Source organism: Macrosteles quadrilineatus, unplaced genomic scaffold (assembly GCF_028750875.1).
Source record: "Macrosteles quadrilineatus isolate MER2022 unplaced genomic scaffold, UCM_ALF_1.0 Scaffold_1__1_contigs__length_201487025, whole genome shotgun sequence".
NCBI lineage: Eukaryota > Metazoa > Arthropoda > Insecta > Hemiptera > Cicadellidae > Macrosteles > Macrosteles quadrilineatus.
Genome location: NW_026542594.1, coordinates 168,163,607 through 168,184,130, shown reverse-complemented (window position 1 = coordinate 168,184,130; position 20,524 = coordinate 168,163,607). Strand labels below are relative to the sequence as shown.

The 20,524-nt window shown below is 38.5% G+C and overlaps 3 protein-coding genes across 3 annotated transcripts; 2 read left to right on the top strand and 1 right to left on the bottom strand.

Moving 5' to 3' along the window:
* Nucleotides 1-407: 407 nt before the first annotated feature.
* LOC129002493 (uncharacterized) lies at nt 408-5,861 on the bottom strand. The gene has a single exon (XM_054430340.1). It carries the CDS (start codon nt 5,859-5,861, stop codon nt 408-410), a length of 5,454 nt encoding a protein of 1,817 aa, XP_054286315.1.
* Nucleotides 5,862-11,724: 5,863 nt separating this feature from the next.
* On the top strand, nt 11,725-16,931 carry LOC129002484 (uncharacterized). The gene is made up of 3 exons (XM_054430329.1): nt 11,725-11,814; nt 13,852-16,431; nt 16,536-16,931. The coding sequence occupies exons 1-3, from the start codon at nt 11,725-11,727 to the stop codon at nt 16,929-16,931; spliced, it is 3,066 nt and encodes a 1,021-aa protein (XP_054286304.1).
* Nucleotides 16,932-18,008: 1,077 nt separating this feature from the next.
* On the top strand, nt 18,009-19,304 carry LOC129002477 (ATP-dependent DNA helicase pif1-like). The gene has a single exon (XM_054430315.1). It carries the CDS (start codon nt 18,009-18,011, stop codon nt 19,302-19,304), a length of 1,296 nt encoding a protein of 431 aa, XP_054286290.1.
* The last annotated feature ends 1,220 nt before the right edge of the window (nt 19,305-20,524 follow it).

The window sequence follows — 20,524 nt, the reverse complement described above, 5'->3', positions numbered from 1 at the left end:
CCAGCTGTTAGTTAAAACAAATTATATTGCTCTAAAACAAATCGAAGATTACAAAGATTGCTTTAAAAAATAATTTGAAAATCCTAGTATTTTACTATGTACTAGCTGTGAGTACCCGTTCTTCGTACGGGTTTATTCAAGAATAAGGTTACAAACTTTTTGTAATAACAATGATTAATTTATTTTAACATAATTTAGTACATAAAAATACATTAAAAAACTTAAATCTTAAAAAATATTCGAAAGTTTTAAATAACAAAGTTGGCAAAGATAGCAGAGTTGAAGCGCTTAACATTTGTCACAGCGAAATTACAATATCAAAATTTCAAAAACAACAAATGACATACATTGAAAATAAATATTAAATAGTGAAGAAAAACAAAAAACACAAAAAATTAAAAGGTTGCCTAACTTAATGCCTCTTCATATACTATATTAGTGGTTCGACCGCCTGGGGCATGTATGTAAAGGTTGGTTGGCGATCGCACTCGGCTGCACGCCACGTACAGCTGTCCGTGTGAAAAACATTGCGCGTCACCTAGTTCAATCCCTGCTGTTGACAGTGTCTGACCTTGCGATTTGTTGATCGTCATGGAAAAACATGGATTTAAGGGAAATTGCAGGCGCTTAAACTCAAAGGGATAGTTGCTTGGGATGAGGGGGATCCGGGGGACAAACACCACTTCTCCCGCACCACAGCCTGTTAGAATTTCGGCTTCTATGACATTTCGCTGGAGACTTCGAATTCGAAGCCGAGTCCCATTGCATAATTTAGGAGGGTTTAAATTTCTTAGAAGCATAACGGGAATACCAATTTTAAGATTAAGTTCGTGGGCGGGTAGTCCAGGTGCTGTCACCGAGTCAAGAAACTCTGCCGGGTAGTGCACTGCGTCATCATTTCTTAGAACTGTGTTCACCGACAAATATGTCTTGTCCTCGCTTAGGAATAGGGACATCACTTTCTTATTTATCTTTGTTGAAACTTCATTTTTTGGAGTGAGAATAGCCCTATTGCATAACCAGGCACTGCTCTTGTTTGGGAGGTCTTCAATTCCTGGATAGACTTTCTCGATGAGTTCATCTTGGGTTTGAACAATAACACCAAGAGAAGGTGGTATATCGATAGTTCCATCAACGTTACCCAGCTTTCCATCTCCCAACTTTAACAGAACATTGGAGAATTCTTCCACCTCATTTCCAATATTGGCCCGCATGTTCTTTGTTAACGCCAGTTTGTTCATTATTGGCCATAGGGTAGATCTTTTCATAGAGGCGTTAATTTCATCCGCCCTTGTGCCTCTCACTACAACTGGCAGAGTTTGGCGGAAGTCACCAGAGAACAATACCGTCACTCCACCCATGATCTTATTACTGTTCCTCATATCTTTGAGTGTTCTGTCGAGGGCCTCGATTGTCAGTTTATTGGACATCGTACACTCGTCCCAGACTATTAAGGAGGCTGCTTGTAGAACTCGTGCCATGGGAGCGCTCTTCGATATAGAACAAATCGGGATGTCCATATGCTCTACATTTATTGGGATTTTGAACATGGAATGGGCAGTTCTTCCACCTGGCAGAAGGGTTGCTGCAATGCCAGAAGAGGCCACAGCAAGAGCAATCTTACTGTTTGATCTAACCTTTGCGAGAATCAGCTTTATGAGGTAGGTCTTTCCAGTACCTCCAGGAGCATCAAGAAAAAACATCTTGTTTCTTTGTCCATTTATGCTCGTCAAAACTTGCTCATACACTTGGCGCTGCTCCTCGTTGAGAGTTGGCGTACACTGTTCAATAAACCTAATGAGTTCGGGATGGTCGTAACTTGTCTCTCTGATATAATCATGGTTTAACTGATTGACATCTATGGCTGGTACTGGTAAGTTGTAGCTTTCGAGCCCAAGTCCTCCCATGCGAGTGATTGTCTCTTGAATGCTTGCTAGGCACTGGTCATATATGATAGGATTGTTTTCAAAGGTGGTGTTAATGTCGACTTGATGTGCAGATCTCAAAAAGTCCTCTGAGAGGGAATCTCTGAATCTGATCCAGAGCTCAAGAGGGTTGCTCACATTGCAAAATACTAATAAGACACTGAAGAGATCCCTCAACTTGGTGGGACTGTCAGAAACAGCAGCTTCTGCAAGAGTGCCCTCCCAGCACGCATCATCCTCTAGTAAACCAAGGGCACGGCATGCGGATTGGAAATTTGGATGGAGCACACCATCAACAGTCTTGAGATCCTCAAAAGATGTTGGACCTCGAACAGTGTGTAGGAGGAGTCGGAGATGGTAACGCTCACTGCAGCTTGGATGGACAGTGTACACCCTACCGATGCACGGATCTTGTCTCACGTCAGGATGTCCTGGTACTGGTTGTCCTCTCCGCCTCCTGGACCAACCTCTTTGTTTAGAGTATGTGTAATAATAGGGCAACTCGTTGTAGAGGAGGGTTCTTGAAAAGGCGTCCGTCTGGCAGAGATTGAAGAAGGCCAAAAGAGTTGTACTTTGGTCCATTCTTTCCCGAACATTGCCTGGCTGGAAATATACTCTTTGCTCATTTGGAAGGTGGACCTCTAAATGCAACACAGCGGGAAACCTCTCATGTATAGGAAATGATAAAATTCTCCATACCGCCTCAGATGTGCATATATACCGACCACTTTGGTACATTTTAATTTCGTCTGTGTCATTACTTACTGCAAATGTGGCCTGGTCACTGCCCTTGTTTATGTACTTGCAGATGTACTTTATAGATTTTACACTGCTACAGTACTCAACGTTAACATGTGTTAGAAATGTTCGGGACAATACAGGCGAGTAAGGTACTACCCATCGGTTGTCCATAGGGATTTCATCGTTACCTACTCTGATTAGGACATGATGGCCTCCATCATCTGGGGAGCGCCTTCTGTATGTTGGGTATCCATTGTCTCCTGTTGCCGTTTCATTGACAAATGGTCTAGGGTATCTTTTGCTACAGTGACCATCCTTCATACAGGGAAGCTTGCGCTGTCGCACATTAAAAGCTCCGCATGGTCCGTGCAGCATGTGAGTCTTGACTATATCTGCAAGTTCAGGATCAGTTTCAGGATTTGGAAGCTCTGCAGAAATGACTTGATCTATTCTATTTGGAGGAATGGATTCTTCAAGCCAAATCAGGATATGAGCGTGTGGAAGACCACGTTTCTGCCATTCAACAGAGTACATGTAGCAGCGAACTGAGCCATAAATCTGGCCTTTCATAAGAACAGCAATCATACAGTTAAGCTTCAAATGAAAAACTCGTGATACCACATCATACCGGTCGTGAGCAGACTGCCTTTCTCCAATTACACTCGTGATTTCTATCCATTTTGGATTTGTTGTCATTGTTATGAAAAGTTCTGGACGACCAAACTTCCGAACATAGCAAAAGGCGTCCTGTGTGCGAGAATGCATATATCTAGGACCTCCAGTGAAGGTGGCAGGTAAAATTATCTTTTGCCCCATTTCTTCTACGTTGTCGTCTCGTCTTAAAGCGTCTTGAAGGTGTATGTAATTCTCTGCTCTCAGTTCCTTTTGGTGCGTACGAAGATACAGCAGCCTTTCACTCTCAACTTTAGCGTACATGTCCACCAAGTACTGGTTCAAAAGCTGTTTGAATTTATGAATGTGATTTGCTTCACCTTCTCTAACCATAATGCGATAGGCGTAAAACTCTCGTGAGCTAGTTTTCTTTGTGGTTGGTTGTTTAGTAACCGGGTTTACATGATATAAATTGAAACTATATCCATCTTCGCCTCTACAAAACATAAGGGGATATTGTAGGGCATCATAAGATCGGTGGGTTTCATATATTCGTTTCAAACCCTGTTCTCTTGAATTTAAAATGATGTCTCGATGGTCACTTGGATCCCCAATCATCAAAATAGCAACCTCATTGACTGTTGGTTCATTGTATCTACCTGGGTGGTCCCCTGCAGGGCGTCTGTCGGCTCTAATAACAATTTTGAAATCAGGTGAATCTACAGGAAATGTTTCTAAAGTAGTTTTGAAGCTGAGCAAGTAGGCGTTATTATTCTGAAGCATGTTTTGCAAAGCGGCCAACATGTCATGATCAAGGTCTTGAAATAAACTTTGCCTTCTTTGAAGCTGGACTTGGTCATCCCCAACAAAGTAAATCTGAAGGTAAGACGGCGGAAGTCCAGGGGGTGGCAAAAGAGAGCCGATCAAATGGTACACTTGTCCTTGAACCTTAAATGTAGGCATATATGGTCCTTCACGGATTTCATTACCTCCAAAAGAAGTCATTTGGAACGCACTATTGTAGGCCCTGATATGTCTAAGAAAATTTCGCGATTGAGGTGATTCGTCCGATATCCATGTACGTAGCGGCTCAGGTGCTTCCAAAATAGACGGTATGGACACTTTACCAGAAGCACAACATATTCCACGTGGTTCCTTTGACCAACTCAAAGCGTGACAAAACCTACAAACTTTATCAAAATCTCCAATATTGGCAGCTTCACTGTAACGTGTAAAAGGATCATATTGGAATCCACTGTTGTGTGTGTCTCGCCATTCTGTTAAATTTCTTTCGACATGCCGAGTTCTTTCCCGCGCGATCCTAGTTTGTCTTTCTGCGTCGCTCTCAACGACTCTGTTCACCCTATGTCTTTCAGAATCAGCGGCAACACGGGCATTTCTGTCAGCAATGTCCTGGCTTGCTCGAAGTTCCTCCACTCGGGTCGCCTCGTCATGCAAAAGTAGAGTTTGCTCTTCAACAGTGCGACGGTACCTATCATTGTCGATTATATGTCTAGCTTCCCGCTCTTCAGGAGTTTCATTATTCCTACGTTGGTTTTGCCGAACTCTATCTCGTTCTTGCCTACTTTCTCTCTCTTCTCTTGTTTCATTTTCCCTCCTGCGAACGTGTAGGATTCGGTCACTGTTTCGACGTGCTCCTCCCTCCTCCACTGTCTCGTTTTCCCTCCTTTGAACATGTAGTATTCGGTCACTCTCCCGACGTGCTTCTTGCTCCTCCTCTGTTTCGTTTTCCCTTCTCTGGACGTGTAATATTCGGTCATTGTTCCGACGTGCTTCTTGCTCCTCCTCTGTTTCGTTTTCCCTCTTCCGTACGTGTCGTATTCGGTCACTGTTCCGACGTGCTTCTCGCTCCTCATCTGTCTCGTTTTCCCTCCTCTGAACATGTAGTTTTCGGTCACTCTCCCGACGTGCTTCTTGCTCCTCCTCTGTTTCATTTTCCCTCTTCCTTACGTGTATTATTCGGTCACTGTTCCGACGTGCTTCTCGCTTCTCATCTGTCTCGTTTTCCCTCCTCTGAACATGTAGTATTCGGTCACTCTCCCGACGTGCTTCTTGCTCCTCCTCTGTTTCGTTTTCCCTCCCCCGAACGTGTAGTATTCGGTCACTGTTCCGACGTGCTTCTCGCTCAACCTCTGTCTCGTTTCCCCTCTTCTGAACTTGCTGTATTCGGTTGCTGCACCGACGTGCATCTCGCTCCTCTTCTGTCTCATTTTCTTTTCTCTGGACGTGCCGTATTCGGTCCCTGTTCCGTCGAGCTTCTCGCTCCTCTTCCGTCTCATTTTGTATTCTTTGGCTAAATCTTAAACGTTCAGTGTCTCGCCTGCTTTCACGTTCTTTTTCATTCTGCTGAGACCTAAATAGGGCGACACGCTCTCGACTGGTTGAAGGTCGTGCATAATCTTCAACCACAACGGAACTTAAAATTGTCGACTCATTATTGCTATGTACACCATCATCAGAGTCCGAATCATCATAATCAACTGATTCCGTGGATACACACAATTTTTGTCTCTTGGCATTATTTGTTTTTCTACCCAAATTGCTTTTTCTCTTGCGAGGCATACTCTTCAGGACATATTTATTTAGAAACAATAGAAAATATTTCAACAAATAATGTATTAAAGATTAACTTGTAACCTCTCAACTAAAGCAACAAAAATATTGTCCATATGTTTAGTTGTAAACAAATTTAATTTGTGTTTGACACTATGTCAACGAATATCTCTACTGTACAGTATGAAACATCTGATTGATGCAAATTCATATGGGAATATGAACTTTTTTAAAAACATTACCTCAAAAAAAAATAAATTAAAAGAAGAGTAGATTTTCTTTTATTTATAAACGTGAAATAATTTAGGACATTATTAACTATTATAACTTTTATTTTGGTGTAAAGAGTAATGAACAATAATAAACTGGTCAAGTTTGTTTGCTGGTTAGTAGCGCACAGATATTAAAGAATAACAATCAGCTGATCGTAATTTTGTTATCTAAAATGTTTAACTTTTATATTGAATACTTTGTATTGAATCTGTAATTTGAATTAAATTTACTTCTAACCAATTAATGTATTATTATTTTAATTATTTGTACGGTAATGGATGAAATGTACAAAACCCATTGTTATAATTAGCAGAACTGGTGTTCAGTTATATAATATAGTATACATTTCGTATGGTTTTTAAGTTGTGTGAATCGATAAGGCTATGGTTAACCTTGAGTTCAAATAGGCTAACGTTTTCTAATCACAGCTGTATGCCAATGTCAAAATTAAGATTGTATTTCAATTAAAACCATGTGCATATGATTAGTTGTAAACAAAGCAACATTCTTCCAGAAATTCCACGTCAAAAATCGACAAAAACTTGATTTTCAAGGGTTTACTGTTAAATATCTAACTGTCTCATATTCGATGAAATACGTCTAAAACCATCTCATATATGTATAGTATTTGGAAAATAAGTTTCAGGCGGGACAGTGCTATAGTTATTGAGGAGTAGTTGTAATAAAGTGCGTATTTTAGCGTTACCAAGAGAATGACAGATAGACAGACAGACAGACAGACAGACAGACAGACAGAAATTGAGATAAGGTTTGATTCGGTTTCTCTGACCTATGAAATGTAAAAATAACCAAAAAGTTCATTATTCTAAGCAATGTACAGACAAAACTCTAATTTTATTTATATAGAAGATATTAAATTAATCTGTCATCCTCTTACAAAAGAATTGAACGTATCAATGATTAGCATTACACATAGTATAAATAAGTCAACCCTCAGTATGTCTTTACATTTTTATCCATGTTTTTATCCAAATGCTGAATTTGTGACACAAAAGCTGAATGTTTACAGCTGTTATGTTAAGCAAATTATTTTATGCCAAAAGCTAGTTTAGAATCTTAGCGTCGGCTGCTAGACTTTTTAAAAATTAAAACTTAATTTCTAAAAAACTGGGACCCTAAACTAAAATTATGGCTTCGACATTCCCTAGTTCTCAAAATTATCTTTCTTTCAACACAAAAATCATGAAAATCCGTCGAGTGGTTGATTCAGAATCGTAAAATAAAAAACACTGTTTCGTTTTAATATTATAGATTCTATAAACGCCATCAGGGTGTATATAAAGTCCCGCACGGGCTTATTATTTTCTAAACGACAACAGATAAATCAATATGATTTGGTACATCAACACCACACCTAAAAATCTACTTTTAGCGAATTTCCCTATAGGGAAGTAGCTATTACCGTAGGTCTCATGGTAAGACTTAGGCCCGGGACCGATTTACTTTTTCATTTTAATGTCCCCAGAGGCCAAAAACACCATTCGTTCAAATTTTTATATATGTATATATATATATATATAGATTTATATATATATGTGTCCGTGAACACGATAACTTGAGTAATTTTTATCCGATTTTGATGAAATTTGGTTTGAAGGTGTAAGGCGGGATAAACTTGAATGAGTTCGCGATCCAGCATGATCGGACCATGGGAACAGGGTTTTATGGGGGGTTTTATGGGGTAAAAATTGGTTTTTCTCACTTTTTACCCTCAAAACACAAAATTTCCCAATTTTTCTCTACACCTTCTTAAAGAGCTTAAAAAAAAAACAAACAATTCAGTATATCAAAGTGTTTTTGTACGGTTATTGGTTACGGAGAAAACTAAAAAAAATGGTAAATTTAAAATTCCCATGTTATTCTTATGGAGAATATTGTAAAATGTTGTAGTTTGCTTGTTTATGGATATATTTTGATCAAACTTGGCAAATTTATTTATTTTATAGTAAGCTATCAATATTTTACTAAAAACACACTACTTTATTAGTTTCCTTGTAGCAGCAAACCTAGGTACTCGTTAAACCTAATGTTATTTAAATAGATCAATTGAAAATCAATTCGGCCAAATGGAAATTCGCTTAGACGGCAGGTTTGCTGCGGCGGGGGTATTTTATTTTTCTTGTTTCTGCCATTTTAAATCTTTGAATGGCTGTCATTTTTACTCGGTTGTCCGTTTGAGTTCAAATTGTATTCTGCTATTCAAGGCCTTTAATTCGATGTACAAATCAACCTATATTATGCTCCTTATTAAGATTTCATTCTGACTCCTTGCGGGACGTCCTCATGATATGACAGAAAATTGATAGTTCCTTTAAAAAGTAGATTTTAGGTGTGGTGTTGATGTAACAAATCTTATTAATTTGTCTGTTGTCGTTTATAAAATATTAAGCCCGCGTGGGACTTTATATACACCCTGTATAACAGTCATGCTTGATTCATGATATGCAATATGAAGGTATAACCTATTTCGAATAAACATAATATGCGAATTCCACTAGACTATATTTAATTTATTGCATTACAGTACAGATTATATTCTGCAGGTTTTAGATCAGAAAATCTGTACGTTTCGTTTAGTTCTTTTCTAAAAGTATAGACATTTTTTATGTATCCTGTTTTGTATAACAACTTCAAACTCATCTCACTGGAACATACTCATCTGAACTGGAACATAACAAATGTTCAACTTTAACATAGGGGGGAGTCCCAGAAGACAATGTCAAACTAATTCCACCGAATGCTATCCTGAAAGGACTACAACTTTTATTCCAGCTGATGATTCCCTTCTTCAACTCCAGTCAAATTAGCTAAAGCAAACAGATGCTACCTGACTTAGTAAAGCCATAGACTAACCAACACAAGGACTAAACAAAACACGACCTCTACAGAAAACCGTACAGAACTAACAATAAAATTGTCTTCAGCTGTTCCATAAGGATGAGAAATCTACTAAGGGAGTATGTTTTATCTATGGTAAAGCTCTACAATCAAGATTTGGGTACAAGTGAGTTGCTCAACTCCTTGGCTCGACATGGAGATTCCATTACAGTATCACCGATACTAGGATTACATCTGATAGCGATACTACCACTACTAGGTGAGGCAACTTCCAACAACACGACAGGAAGTGACGCCCCATTGTCTATCTGTCGCGTCCAGGCGAGATGGTCTGTATAGGCAACAAGCTTAGCCAATCAAGATTAAGTTAGTCACTAGAAGCGCAGGACATGTGAGCAAGCGGCTGAGGTTAAAGTCCTTCGAATCAAGAGTTTCTGGCTAAGTGATATCATAGACGATTAGAATTGATTTTAAAACGACATCAGTGCTGTGATTAGCATAAGTTCTGGAGTCCACCGCTGGAGCGCCGTGTAGTTTCGACGCTCGCACTACGTACTACATGATTGCTATACAGCACTCCTAGCTATAGACGCCAGAACAAATTCTAACCTCAGCACGGCTGATATTTAATTCTATTTGTCTATGGTGATGTTGATATAACTCATATTATATTATATTATTAGTGGTTCGAGCCTACTTTGCTGCTTCAAGGCGAGGAGAGCTTATTCTGTTTCGGAGAACATCCTTCATTAAGTGACATAACTGAAAGTTCTTTTCAGTTTGTATAGGTTGCCGTAACAGTAAATATTTTGTTGGGAATCTTACTGGATCATTTGTTTGCTTGAACTTTTGACGACGGATACACTACCATTCCTACCTTAAAGTGTAGCCATTTTTAGAACTTAGTCGAACAAAATTACAATCTTTTTAAAACATTACTTCAAAAATACAGTGTAATGTAAAATGCTAAATTGAAAATTCAAGTTTGTTGAAAACTAATGAGAAATCAAAGTTTTATTGCCAACATTAATAGCAGCATACCCGAACAGCGTAATCGGCCTAACAGTTAATATTGAACATATCACTACCATTAAACACTGCAAATTGTACGTAAACATTTACAAAGTGAAATTAAATTAATATTTATTAATAGGAATGAATTGCTGGCCTCAATAAGCAATATCAGTTAAGCAATCGAACAATTAAAATCAACTACAGTAATTCCTTTCCGTCATTTAACAGCAAATGTGTATTAAAATTCAAAACCGTCCTGAATGAAGTAATCTCAATCTCATTACGTAATTACAGTTATTTGTCTCTAATTAAGTATTGAACTGTCGAGAATTATCTACTAGTTGTACTAGTTTACCTTTATTACATTCACGATCGTTTCATGTTAACTGATAACAATTGTTGCACAATAGACCCATATAAGATAATAGTTACATCATCAATCCGTCTTCACATACATAAATGAGCCATTGTATTGTACAAGGCCGACGCTATTCTTTTGCAGATTAATGTGTCTGTATTCGTTTATAAGCCATGTAAGAGTATTGTATAAAGAGACAAGTTTGTTTTTAACTAGGGATAATTTAATTTGTCGTGTAAAGGTTGCTACATGTTACGGATTTGTTAGGTTATGTTTGTTAGATAACCTTACCTATATAATCGTGCTTTGATAAAAAAAAATAGTTTAGAATAAAAATGCATATACAAAATAATACTGTATACAGGATGGACCAGGTAAAGTATGACAATGGCTAGCGTTTTTATTATGAGGACAGTTAACTTCTTATTAGACTCTCCCCTTTATTTTTAAGATGATTTTCGGGATAATTTTGAATTTCAAAAATATGACCGTAATTTTCCAATATGGCACACAACTTTAATATTCCTCATGGAACACCCAGAATTTTATGATGGTTTTATAGTGTAAATGCAATTAAAAAAGTTATTATTCTTGAAAATCTTTTTCTCTAAGCTACTCGTATAGGAGTAACAGCATGTTTAATCTAAGAAAAAATGACTTGCGGTGTACATTTTGCATCATGTACCTCCTAAACTAGTAATATTAGAGAGAAAATGCGAGAGTAAGTAGAGTGAAAGAGTAAATAAGTCTTAAAATTGCATTTACATCCTAAAAAGACCATAAAATACCAAATTTGGCCTTTTTGAAAGAATGGGACCAATAGTTTTAATGTATTTTATGATATAGGAAAAAGGTAATTTCTTTTAGGGCTTCCTCTCCCTCTTGAATTGAATTTATTTCTAGAGTTTGCTTTCAACGATCCAGTGATACCAACCAACTTTCTTTGTACAGTAACGGTTTGATTGTTAGCACAAAACTCTATTCTGTGATGTTAGTACTTGTGATGTAACAAGACACAAAACCGTTCGTGAAAACGGATTTTAATTAGGGTAGGTCTGTTTTGAAAATTAATTGTAACGTGGTTGATGTAAGCAAATCGCTATTCATGGTGAAGATCTTAAACTTACAATTTTTTTTCCAAATTAGTAGTCTTTCACCTAAATAACCGTCTTAAACAATCATAATGTGTAAAAAGTAAAAGGGTATTTAATTTTGTTTTCCTCGGAATCAAGTATCTAAGCCTATTCAAAGTGCAACTTGCGCAAGGGTACCCTCGTTGCTCATTAAATACGTTTTTGAACATATTACAATATCTTAAAATTCTCACTGTATCTTACAAGAAAACGTTTTAATTTAGTTGCTAACACAATGCTTTCAAAGACATGTACGCAGGACGATCCTGTAGAAGTAACAGAAACAGACACCACAGGTGATGTTGAACATGAAGATGAGCTTAAGGTCAGAGGTTGCGAGTTGACCTTGAAGCGTTGAGATGCCCAAGGTCACGGACACATTTGACCTTTGACCTTCCTCAATCGCCAGCCAAGACGGTGTAGTAACTGTCCTATTAAAGTTTATTGAGGGAAGCTTTTTTTTTTAAGTATAATACTTGAGTAGTATTGCGATATAAATAATTCATTGTCTGGTGTTGTACTGTGTAAAAAATGTTGTTTCACAAGTTTCGATATTTAAATCGATTGAAGTATATTTCTTAAAGTTTATTCAATTATTCACTGAATCAATGACTGCATACACACATTCCAGGGTGTTGTAACACGTCAGGGATAAACAAAAGGAGGGATGTTAAAGTGTAGCTAAGTCGGTTTCTGTAAAGTAAAATATGTTGAACTAGAGCTCGCCCCTTGGTCGAAAACTCGACCAAAAGTATGTATTGTCATAGATAAAACATAGTGCAAACTTCTCTATTTTCTTCCCACGCTGTAAATAAAACATGTGATTTGAATTTCTTCCATTTGTTTTGATTTTGTGTTTATATTTTTTTGTTAGGCCTACTGTATTTCGTCACCAGCATGGCGACCCATAAAAAGTCCATGTTAGTTTATTAAATTGTAAATTCATTTTTGTGCTTATTTTTGAGTCTATTTTAATTTATAAAGGAAATCTGCACATCTACAGGCAAATGCCTATGTAACAGTATGCGTAGATTTACCCTGTGATGCACAGGAGCTGAGAAAGTTGAATTTCCATTTTTGACCAAATTAACATAATATTCTCAAAATACAAATGAAACCTGCACATATAGGACCGATAACCTTTCTTTTGGGTACAACCCGCGTGCAATGTGGTCCAGTAGGATAGTAGTACTGGCCAGGCTAGCTGTCATAAGTTTTGCAAACGGTTTTATATCTATATAAATAAAATTAGAGTTTTGTCTTTACATTGCTTAGAATAATGAACTTTTTGGTTATTTTTACATTTCATAGGTCAGAGAAACCGAATCAAACCTTATCTCAATTTCTGTCTGTCTGTCTGTCTGTCTGTCTGTCTGTCTATCTGTCATTCTCTTGGTAACGCTAAAATACGCACTTTATTACAACTACTCCTCAATAACTATAGCACTGTCCCGCCTGAAACTTATTTTCCAAATACTATACATATATGAGATGGTTTTAGACGTATTTCATCGAATATGAGACAGTTAGATATTTAACAGTAAACCCTTGAAAATCAAGTTTTTGTCGATTTTTGACGTGGAATTTCTGGAAGAATGTTGCTTTGTTTACAACTAATCATATGCACATGGTTTTAATTGAAATACAATCTTAATTTTGACATTGGCATACAGCTGTGATTAGAAAACGTTAGCCTATTTGAACTCAAGGTTAACCATAGCCTTATCGATTCACACAACTTAAAAACCATACGAAATGTATACTATATTATATAACTGAACACCAGTTCTGCTAATTATAACAATGGGTTTTGTACATTTCATCCATTACCGTACAAATAATTAAAATAATAATACATTAATTGGTTAGAAGTAAATTTAATTCAAATTACAGATTCAATACAAAGTATTCAATATAAAAGTTAAACATTTTAGATAACAAAATTACGATCAGCTGATTGTTATTCTTTAATATCTGTGCGCTACTAACCAGCAAACAAACTTGACCAGTTTATTATTGTTCATTACTCTTTACACCAAAATAAAAGTTATAATAGTTAATAATGTCCTAAATTATTTCACGTTTATAAATAAAAGAAAATCTACTCTTCTTTTAATTTATTTTTTTTTGAGGTAATGTTTTTAAAAAAGTTCATATTCCCATATGAATTTGCATCAATCAGATGTTTCATACTGTACAGTAGAGATATTCGTTGACATAGTGTCAAACACAAATTAAATTTGTTTACAACTAAACATATGGACAATATTTTTGTTGCTTTAGTTGAGAGGTTACAAGTTAATCTTTAATACATTATTTGTTGAAATATTTTCTATTGTTTCTAAATAAATATGTCCTGAAGAGTATGCCTCGCAAGAGAAAAAGCAATTTGGGTAGAAAAACAAATAATGCCAAGAGACAAAAATTGTGTGTATCCACGGAATCAGTTGATTATGATGATTCGGACTCTGATGATGGTGTACATAGCAATAATGAGTCGACAATTTTAAGTTCCGTTGTGGTTGAAGATTATGCACGACCTTCAACCAGTCGAGAGCGTGTCGCCCTATTTAGGTCTCAGCAGAATGAAAAAGAACGTGAAAGCAGGCGAGACACTGAACGTTTAAGATTTAGCCAAAGAATACAAAATGAGACGGAAGAGGAGCGAGAAGCTCGACGGAACAGGGACCGAATACGGCACGTCCAGAGAAAAGAAAATGAGACAGAAGAGGAGCGAGATGCACGTCGGTGCAGCAACCGAATACAGCAAGTTCAGAAGAGGGGAAACGAGACAGAGGTTGAGCGAGAAGCACGTCGGAACAGTGACCGAATACTACACGTTCGGGGGAGGGAAAACGAAACAGAGGAGGAGCAAGAAGCACGTCGGGAGAGTGACCGAATACTACATGTTCAGAGGAGGGAAAACGAGACAGATGAGAAGCGAGAAGCACGTCGGAACAGTGACCGAATAATACACGTAAGGAAGAGGGAAAATGAAACAGAGGAGGAGCAAGAAGCACGTCGGGAGAGTGACCGAAAACTACATGTTCAGAGGAGGGAAAACGAGACAGATGAGGAGCGAGAAGCACGTCGGAACAGTGACCGAATACGACACGTACGGAAGAGGGAAAACGAAACAGAGGAGGAGCAAGAAGCACGTCGGAACAATGACCGAATATTACACGTCCAGAGAAGGGAAAACGAAACAGAGGAGGAGCAAGAAGCACGTCGGGAGAGTGACCGAATACTACATGTTCAAAGGAGGGAAAACGAGACAGTGGAGGAGGGAGGAGCACGTCGAAACAGTGACCGAATCCTACACGTTCGCAGGAGGGAAAATGAAACAAGAGAAGAGAGAGAAAGTAGGCAAGAACGAGATAGAGTTCGGCAAAACCAACGTAGGAATAATGAAACTCCTGAAGAGCGGGAAGCTAGACATATAATCGACAATGATAGGTACCGTCGCACTGTTGAAGAGCAAACTCTACTTTTGCATGACGAGGCGACCCGAGTGGAGGAACTTCGAGCAAGCCAGGACATTGCTGACAGAAATGCCCGTGTTGCCGCTGATTCTGAAAGACATAGGGTGAACAGAGTCGTTGAGAGCGACGCAGAAAGACAAACTAGGATCGCGCGGGAAAGAACTCGGCATGTCGAAAGAAATTTAACAGAATGGCGAGACACACACAACAGTGGATTCCAATATGATCCTTTTACACGTTACAGTGAAGCTGCCAATATTGGAGATTTTGATAAAGTTTGTAGGTTTTGTCACGCTTTGAGTTGGTCAAAGGAACCACGTGGAATATGTTGTGCTTCTGGTAAAGTGTCCATACCGTCTATTTTGGAAGCACCTGAGCCGCTACGTACATGGATATCGGACGAATCACCTCAATCGCGAAATTTTCTTAGACATATCAGGGCCTACAATAGTGCGTTCCAAATGACTTCTTTTGGAGGTAATGAAATCCGTGAAGGACCATATATGCCTACATTTAAGGTTCAAGGACAAGTGTACCATTTGATCGGCTCTCTTTTGCCACCCCCTGGACTTCCGCCGTCTTACCTTCAGATTTACTTTGTTGGGGATGACCAAGTCCAGCTTCAAAGAAGGCAAAGTTTATTTCAAGACCTTGATCATGACATGTTGGCCGCTTTGCAAAACATGCTTCAGAATAATAACGCCTACTTGCTCAGCTTCAAAACTACTTTAGAAACATTTCCTGTAGATTCACCTGATTTCAAAATTGTTATTAGAGCCGACAGACGCCCTGCAGGGGACCACCCAGGTAGATACAATGAACCAACAGTCAATGAGGTTGCTATTTTGATGATTGGGGATCCAAGTGACCATCGAGACATCATTTTAAATTCAAGAGAACAGGGTTTGAAACGAATATATGAAACCCACCGATCTTATGATGCCCTACAATATCCCCTTATGTTTTGTAGAGGCGAAGATGGATATAGTTTCAATTTATATCATGTAAACCCGGTTACTAAACAACCAACCACAAAGAAAACTAGCTCACGAGAGTTTTACGCCTATCGCATTATGGTTAGAGAAGGTGAAGCAAATCACATTCATAAATTCAAACAGCTTTTGAACCAGTACTTGGTGGACATGTACGCTAAAGTTGAGAGTGAAAGGCTGCTGTATCTTCGTACGCACCAAAAGGAACTGAGAGCAGAGAATTACATACACCTTCAAGACGCTTTAAGACGAGACGACAACGTAGAAGAAATGGGGCAAAAGATAATTTTACCTGCCACCTTCACTGGAGGTCCTAGATATATGCATTCTCGCACACAGGACGCCTTTTGCTATGTTCGGAAGTTTGGTCGTCCAGAACTTTTCATAACAATGACAACAAATCCAAAATGGATAGAAATCACGAGTGTAATTGGAGAAAGGCAGTCTGCTCACGACCGGTATGATGTGGTATCACGAGTTTTTCATTTGAAGCTTAACTGTATGATTGCTGTTCTTATGAAAGGCCAGATTTATGGCTCAGTTCGCTGCTACATGTACTCTGTTGAATGCAGAAACGTGGTCTTCCACACGCTCATATCCTGATTTGGCTTGAAGAATCCATTCCTCCAAATAGAATAGATCAAGTCATTTCTGCAGAGCTTCCAAATCCTGAAACTGATCCTGAACTTGCAGATATAGTCAAGACTCACATGCTGCACGGACCATGCGGAGCTTTTAATGTGCGACAGCGCAAGCTTCCCTGTATGAAGGATGGTCACTGTAGCAAAAGATACCCTAGACCATTTGTCAATGAAACGGCAACAGGAGACAATGGATACCCAACATACAGAAGGCGCTCCCCAGATGATGGAGGCCATCATGTCCTAATCAGAGTAGGTAACGATGAAATCCCTATGGACAACCGATGGGTAGTACCTTACTCGCCTGTATTGTCCGAACATTTCTAACACATGTTAACGTTGAGTACTGTAGCAGTGTAAAATCTATAAAGTACATCTGCAAGTACATAAACAAGGGCAGTGACCAGGCCACATTTGCAGTAAGTAATGACACAGACGAAATTAAAATGTACCAAAGTGGTCGGTATATATGCACATCTGAGGCGGTATGGAGAATTTTATCATTTCCTATACATGAGAGGTTTCCCGCTGTGTTGCATTTAGAGGTCCACCTTCCAAATGAGCAAAGAGTATATTTCCAGCCAGGCAATGTTCGGGAAAGAATGGACCAAAGTACAACTCTTTTGGCCTTCTTCAATCTCTGCCAGACGGACGCCTTTTCAAGAACCCTCCTCTACAACGAGTTGCCCTATTATTACACATACTCTAAACAAAGAGGTTGGTCCAGGAGGCGGAGAGGACAACCAGTACCAGGACATCCTGACGTGAGACAAGATCCGTGCATCGGTAGGGTGTACACTGTCCATCCAAGCTGCAGTGAGCGTTACCATCTCCGACTCCTCCTACACACTGTTCGAGGTCCAACATCTTTTGAGGATCTCAAGACTGTTGATGGTGTGCTCCATCCAAATTTCCAATCCGCATGCCGTGCCCTTGGTTACTAGAGGATGATGCGTGCTGGGAGGGCACTCTTGCAGAAGCTGCTGTTTCTGACAGTCCCACCAAGTTGAGGGATCTCTTCAGTGTCTTATTAGTATTTTGCAATGTGAGCAACCCTCTTGAGCTCTGGATCAGATTCAGAGATTCCCTCTCAGAGGACTTTTTGAGATCTGCACATCAAGTCGACATTAACACCACCTTTGAAAACAATCCTATCATATATGACCAGTGCCTAGCAAGCATTCAAGAGACAATCACTCGCATGGGAGGACTTGGGCTCGAAAGCTACAACTTACCAGTACCAGCCATAGATGTCAATCAGTTAAACCATGATTATATCAGAGAGACAAGTTACGACCATCCGAACTCATTAGGTTTATTGAACAGTGTACGCCAACTCTCAACGAGGAGCAGCGCCAAGTGTATGAGCAAGTTTTGACGAGCATAAATGGACAAAGAAACAAGATGTTTTTTCTTGATGCTCCTGGAGGTACTGGAAAGACCTACCTCATAAAGCTGATTCTCGCAAAGGTTAGATCAAACAGTAAGATTGCTCTTGCTGTGGCCTCTTCTGGCATTGCAGCAACCCTTCTGCCAGGTGGAAGAACTGCCCATTCCATGTTCAAAATCCCAATAAATGTAGAGCATATGGACATCCCGATTTGTTCTATATCGAAGAGCGCTCCCATGGCACGAGTTCTACAAGCAGCCTCCTTAATAGTCTGGGACGAGTGTACGATGTCCAATAAACTGACAATCGAGGCCCTCGACAGAACACTCAAAGATATGAGGAACAGTAATAAGATCATGGGTGGAGTGACGGTATTGTTCTCTGGTGACTTCCGCCAAACTCTGCCAGTTGTAGTGAGAGGCACAAGGGCGGATGAAATTAACGCCTCTATGAAAAGATCTACCCTATGGCCAATAATGAACAAACTGGCGTTAACAAAGAACATGCGGGCCAATATTGGAAATGAGGTGGAAGAATTCTCCAATGTTCTGTTAAAGTTGGGAGATGGAAAGCTGGGTAACGTTGATGGAACTATCGATATACCACCTTCTCTTGGTGTTATTGTTCAAACCCAAGATGAACTCATCGAGAAAGTCTATCCAGGAATTGAAGACCTCCCAAACAAGAGCAGTGCCTGGTTATGCAATAGGGCTATTCTCACTCCAAAAAATGAAGTTTCAACAAAGATAAATAAGAAAGTGATGTCCCTATTCCTAAGCGAGGACAAGACATATTTGTCGGTGAACACAGTTCTAAGAAATGATGACGCAGTGCACTACCCGGCAGAGTTTCTTGACTCGGTGACAGCACCTGGACTACCCGCCCACGAACTTAATCTTAAAATTGGTATTCCCGTTATGCTTCTAAGAAATTTAAACCCTCCTAAATTATGCAATGGGACTCGGCTTCGAATTCGAAGTCTCCAGCGAAATGTCATAGAAGCCGAAATTCTAACAGGCTGTGGTGCGGGAGAAGTGGTGTTTGTCCCCCGGATCCCCCTCATCCCAAGCAACTATCCCTTTGAGTTTAAGCGCCTGCAATTTCCCTTAAATCCATGTTTTTCCATGACGATCAACAAATCGCAAGGTCAGACACTGTCAACAGCAGGGATTGAACTAGGTGACGCGCAATGTTTTTCACACGGACAGCTGTACGTGGCGTGCAGCCGAGTGCGATCGCCAACCAACCTTTACATACATGCCCCAGGCGGTCGAACCACTAATATAGTATATGAAGAGGCATTAAGTTAGGCAACCTTTTAATTTTTTGTGTTTTTTGTTTTTCTTCACTATTTAATATTTATTTTCAATGTATGTCATTTGTTGTTTTTGAAATTTTGATATTGTAATTTCGCTGTGACAAATGTTAAGCGCTTCAACTCTGCTATCTTTGCCAACTTTGTTATTTAAAACTTTCGAATATTTTTTAAGATTTAAGTTTTTTAATGTATTTTTATGTACTAAATTATGTTAAAATAAATTAATCATTGTTATTACAAAAAGTTTGTAACCTTATTCTTGAATAAACCCGTACGAAGAACGGGTACTCACAGCTAGTATATATATATATATATATATATACATATATAAGATACAGGCCATTCAAATATAAGGATATTATTCCAGGACATTCACTACAGCTACAAGAAGACTACTAAGGTAGAGTATATTTAAAATTAACTGTAGCCTCTAAAATAAACCAAAATTTTTAATTAAACTGTCTAACTTCAATGTGAAAAATGTTGACCATTACTAATGTTTTAAAACTTTGACAATAGCTAAAAGTACTTTATGAAAAACTTATTAATGAACACTTTGCAATAAAATGAAGAATACGGACGCCAGATGATGAAAGAGGAATAGGAAGAAGTAAGTCATGATAAAGAAGAGTAGAAAAGTATGTTCTGGAAACGTCGTGGTAGCTACCTGTAAGACGGGTTTTTACGATTTACTTTCCAACGTGAACTTTTCGAAATGACCAAAGAGAATAACTAACAAACATAAAATATTAACAGCATTGAGATCAAAGAAACAAACGCAAGATTCAGTATAAATTGGATCATCCACATGTATTATTTAGTGCGCAAAATTATTTATAAGCAATCGAAGTATGCATGTTGCTAAACGGTGATGCCAAACCACTATAAAATAAATATCTCAAACTATTAGTAGAGTCGCGATTCACGAATGCAATTATTTCGACCAAACAAATCCTTAAACTAGAATGAAAAATGTTTTATTTAATCCATTATCAATCATGAAGATTGAAAACCTGCATTAGATTAATTTTGCTATGCATGTTGATAGTATCTTTTCCTTACAAATAAAAGTATTAATGCTACATCTTTTACTTAAAACTAGGCCTAAGTTATATTTTTTATGTTTCATCTTCATATTCTCCGTCATGACATATAATGTATGAAATGCATACAGCTAGTGTGTTCTGAATAAAATTCTTTTCTATAAATAGC

What these genes read in the sequence shown, in the direction of transcription:
- LOC129002493 (XM_054430340.1), bottom strand. Translation starts at nt 5,861, where the DNA reads ATGCCTCGCAAGAGAAAAAGCAATTTGGGTAGAAAAACAAATAATGCC.
- LOC129002484 (XM_054430329.1), top strand. Translation starts at nt 11,725, where the DNA reads ATGCTTTCAAAGACATGTACGCAGGACGATCCTGTAGAAGTAACAGAA. An exon ending in AACATGAAGATGAGCTTAAG is followed by an intron (nt 11,815 to 13,851) that starts GTCAGAGGTTGC and finishes TATGTCCTGAAG; the next exon opens with AGTATGCCTCGCAAGAGAAA. An exon ending in CTCACGACCGGTATGATGTG is followed by an intron (nt 16,432 to 16,535) that starts GTATCACGAGTT and finishes TGTTGAATGCAG; the next exon opens with AAACGTGGTCTTCCACACGC.
- LOC129002477 (XM_054430315.1), top strand. Translation starts at nt 18,009, where the DNA reads ATGTTTTTTCTTGATGCTCCTGGAGGTACTGGAAAGACCTACCTCATA.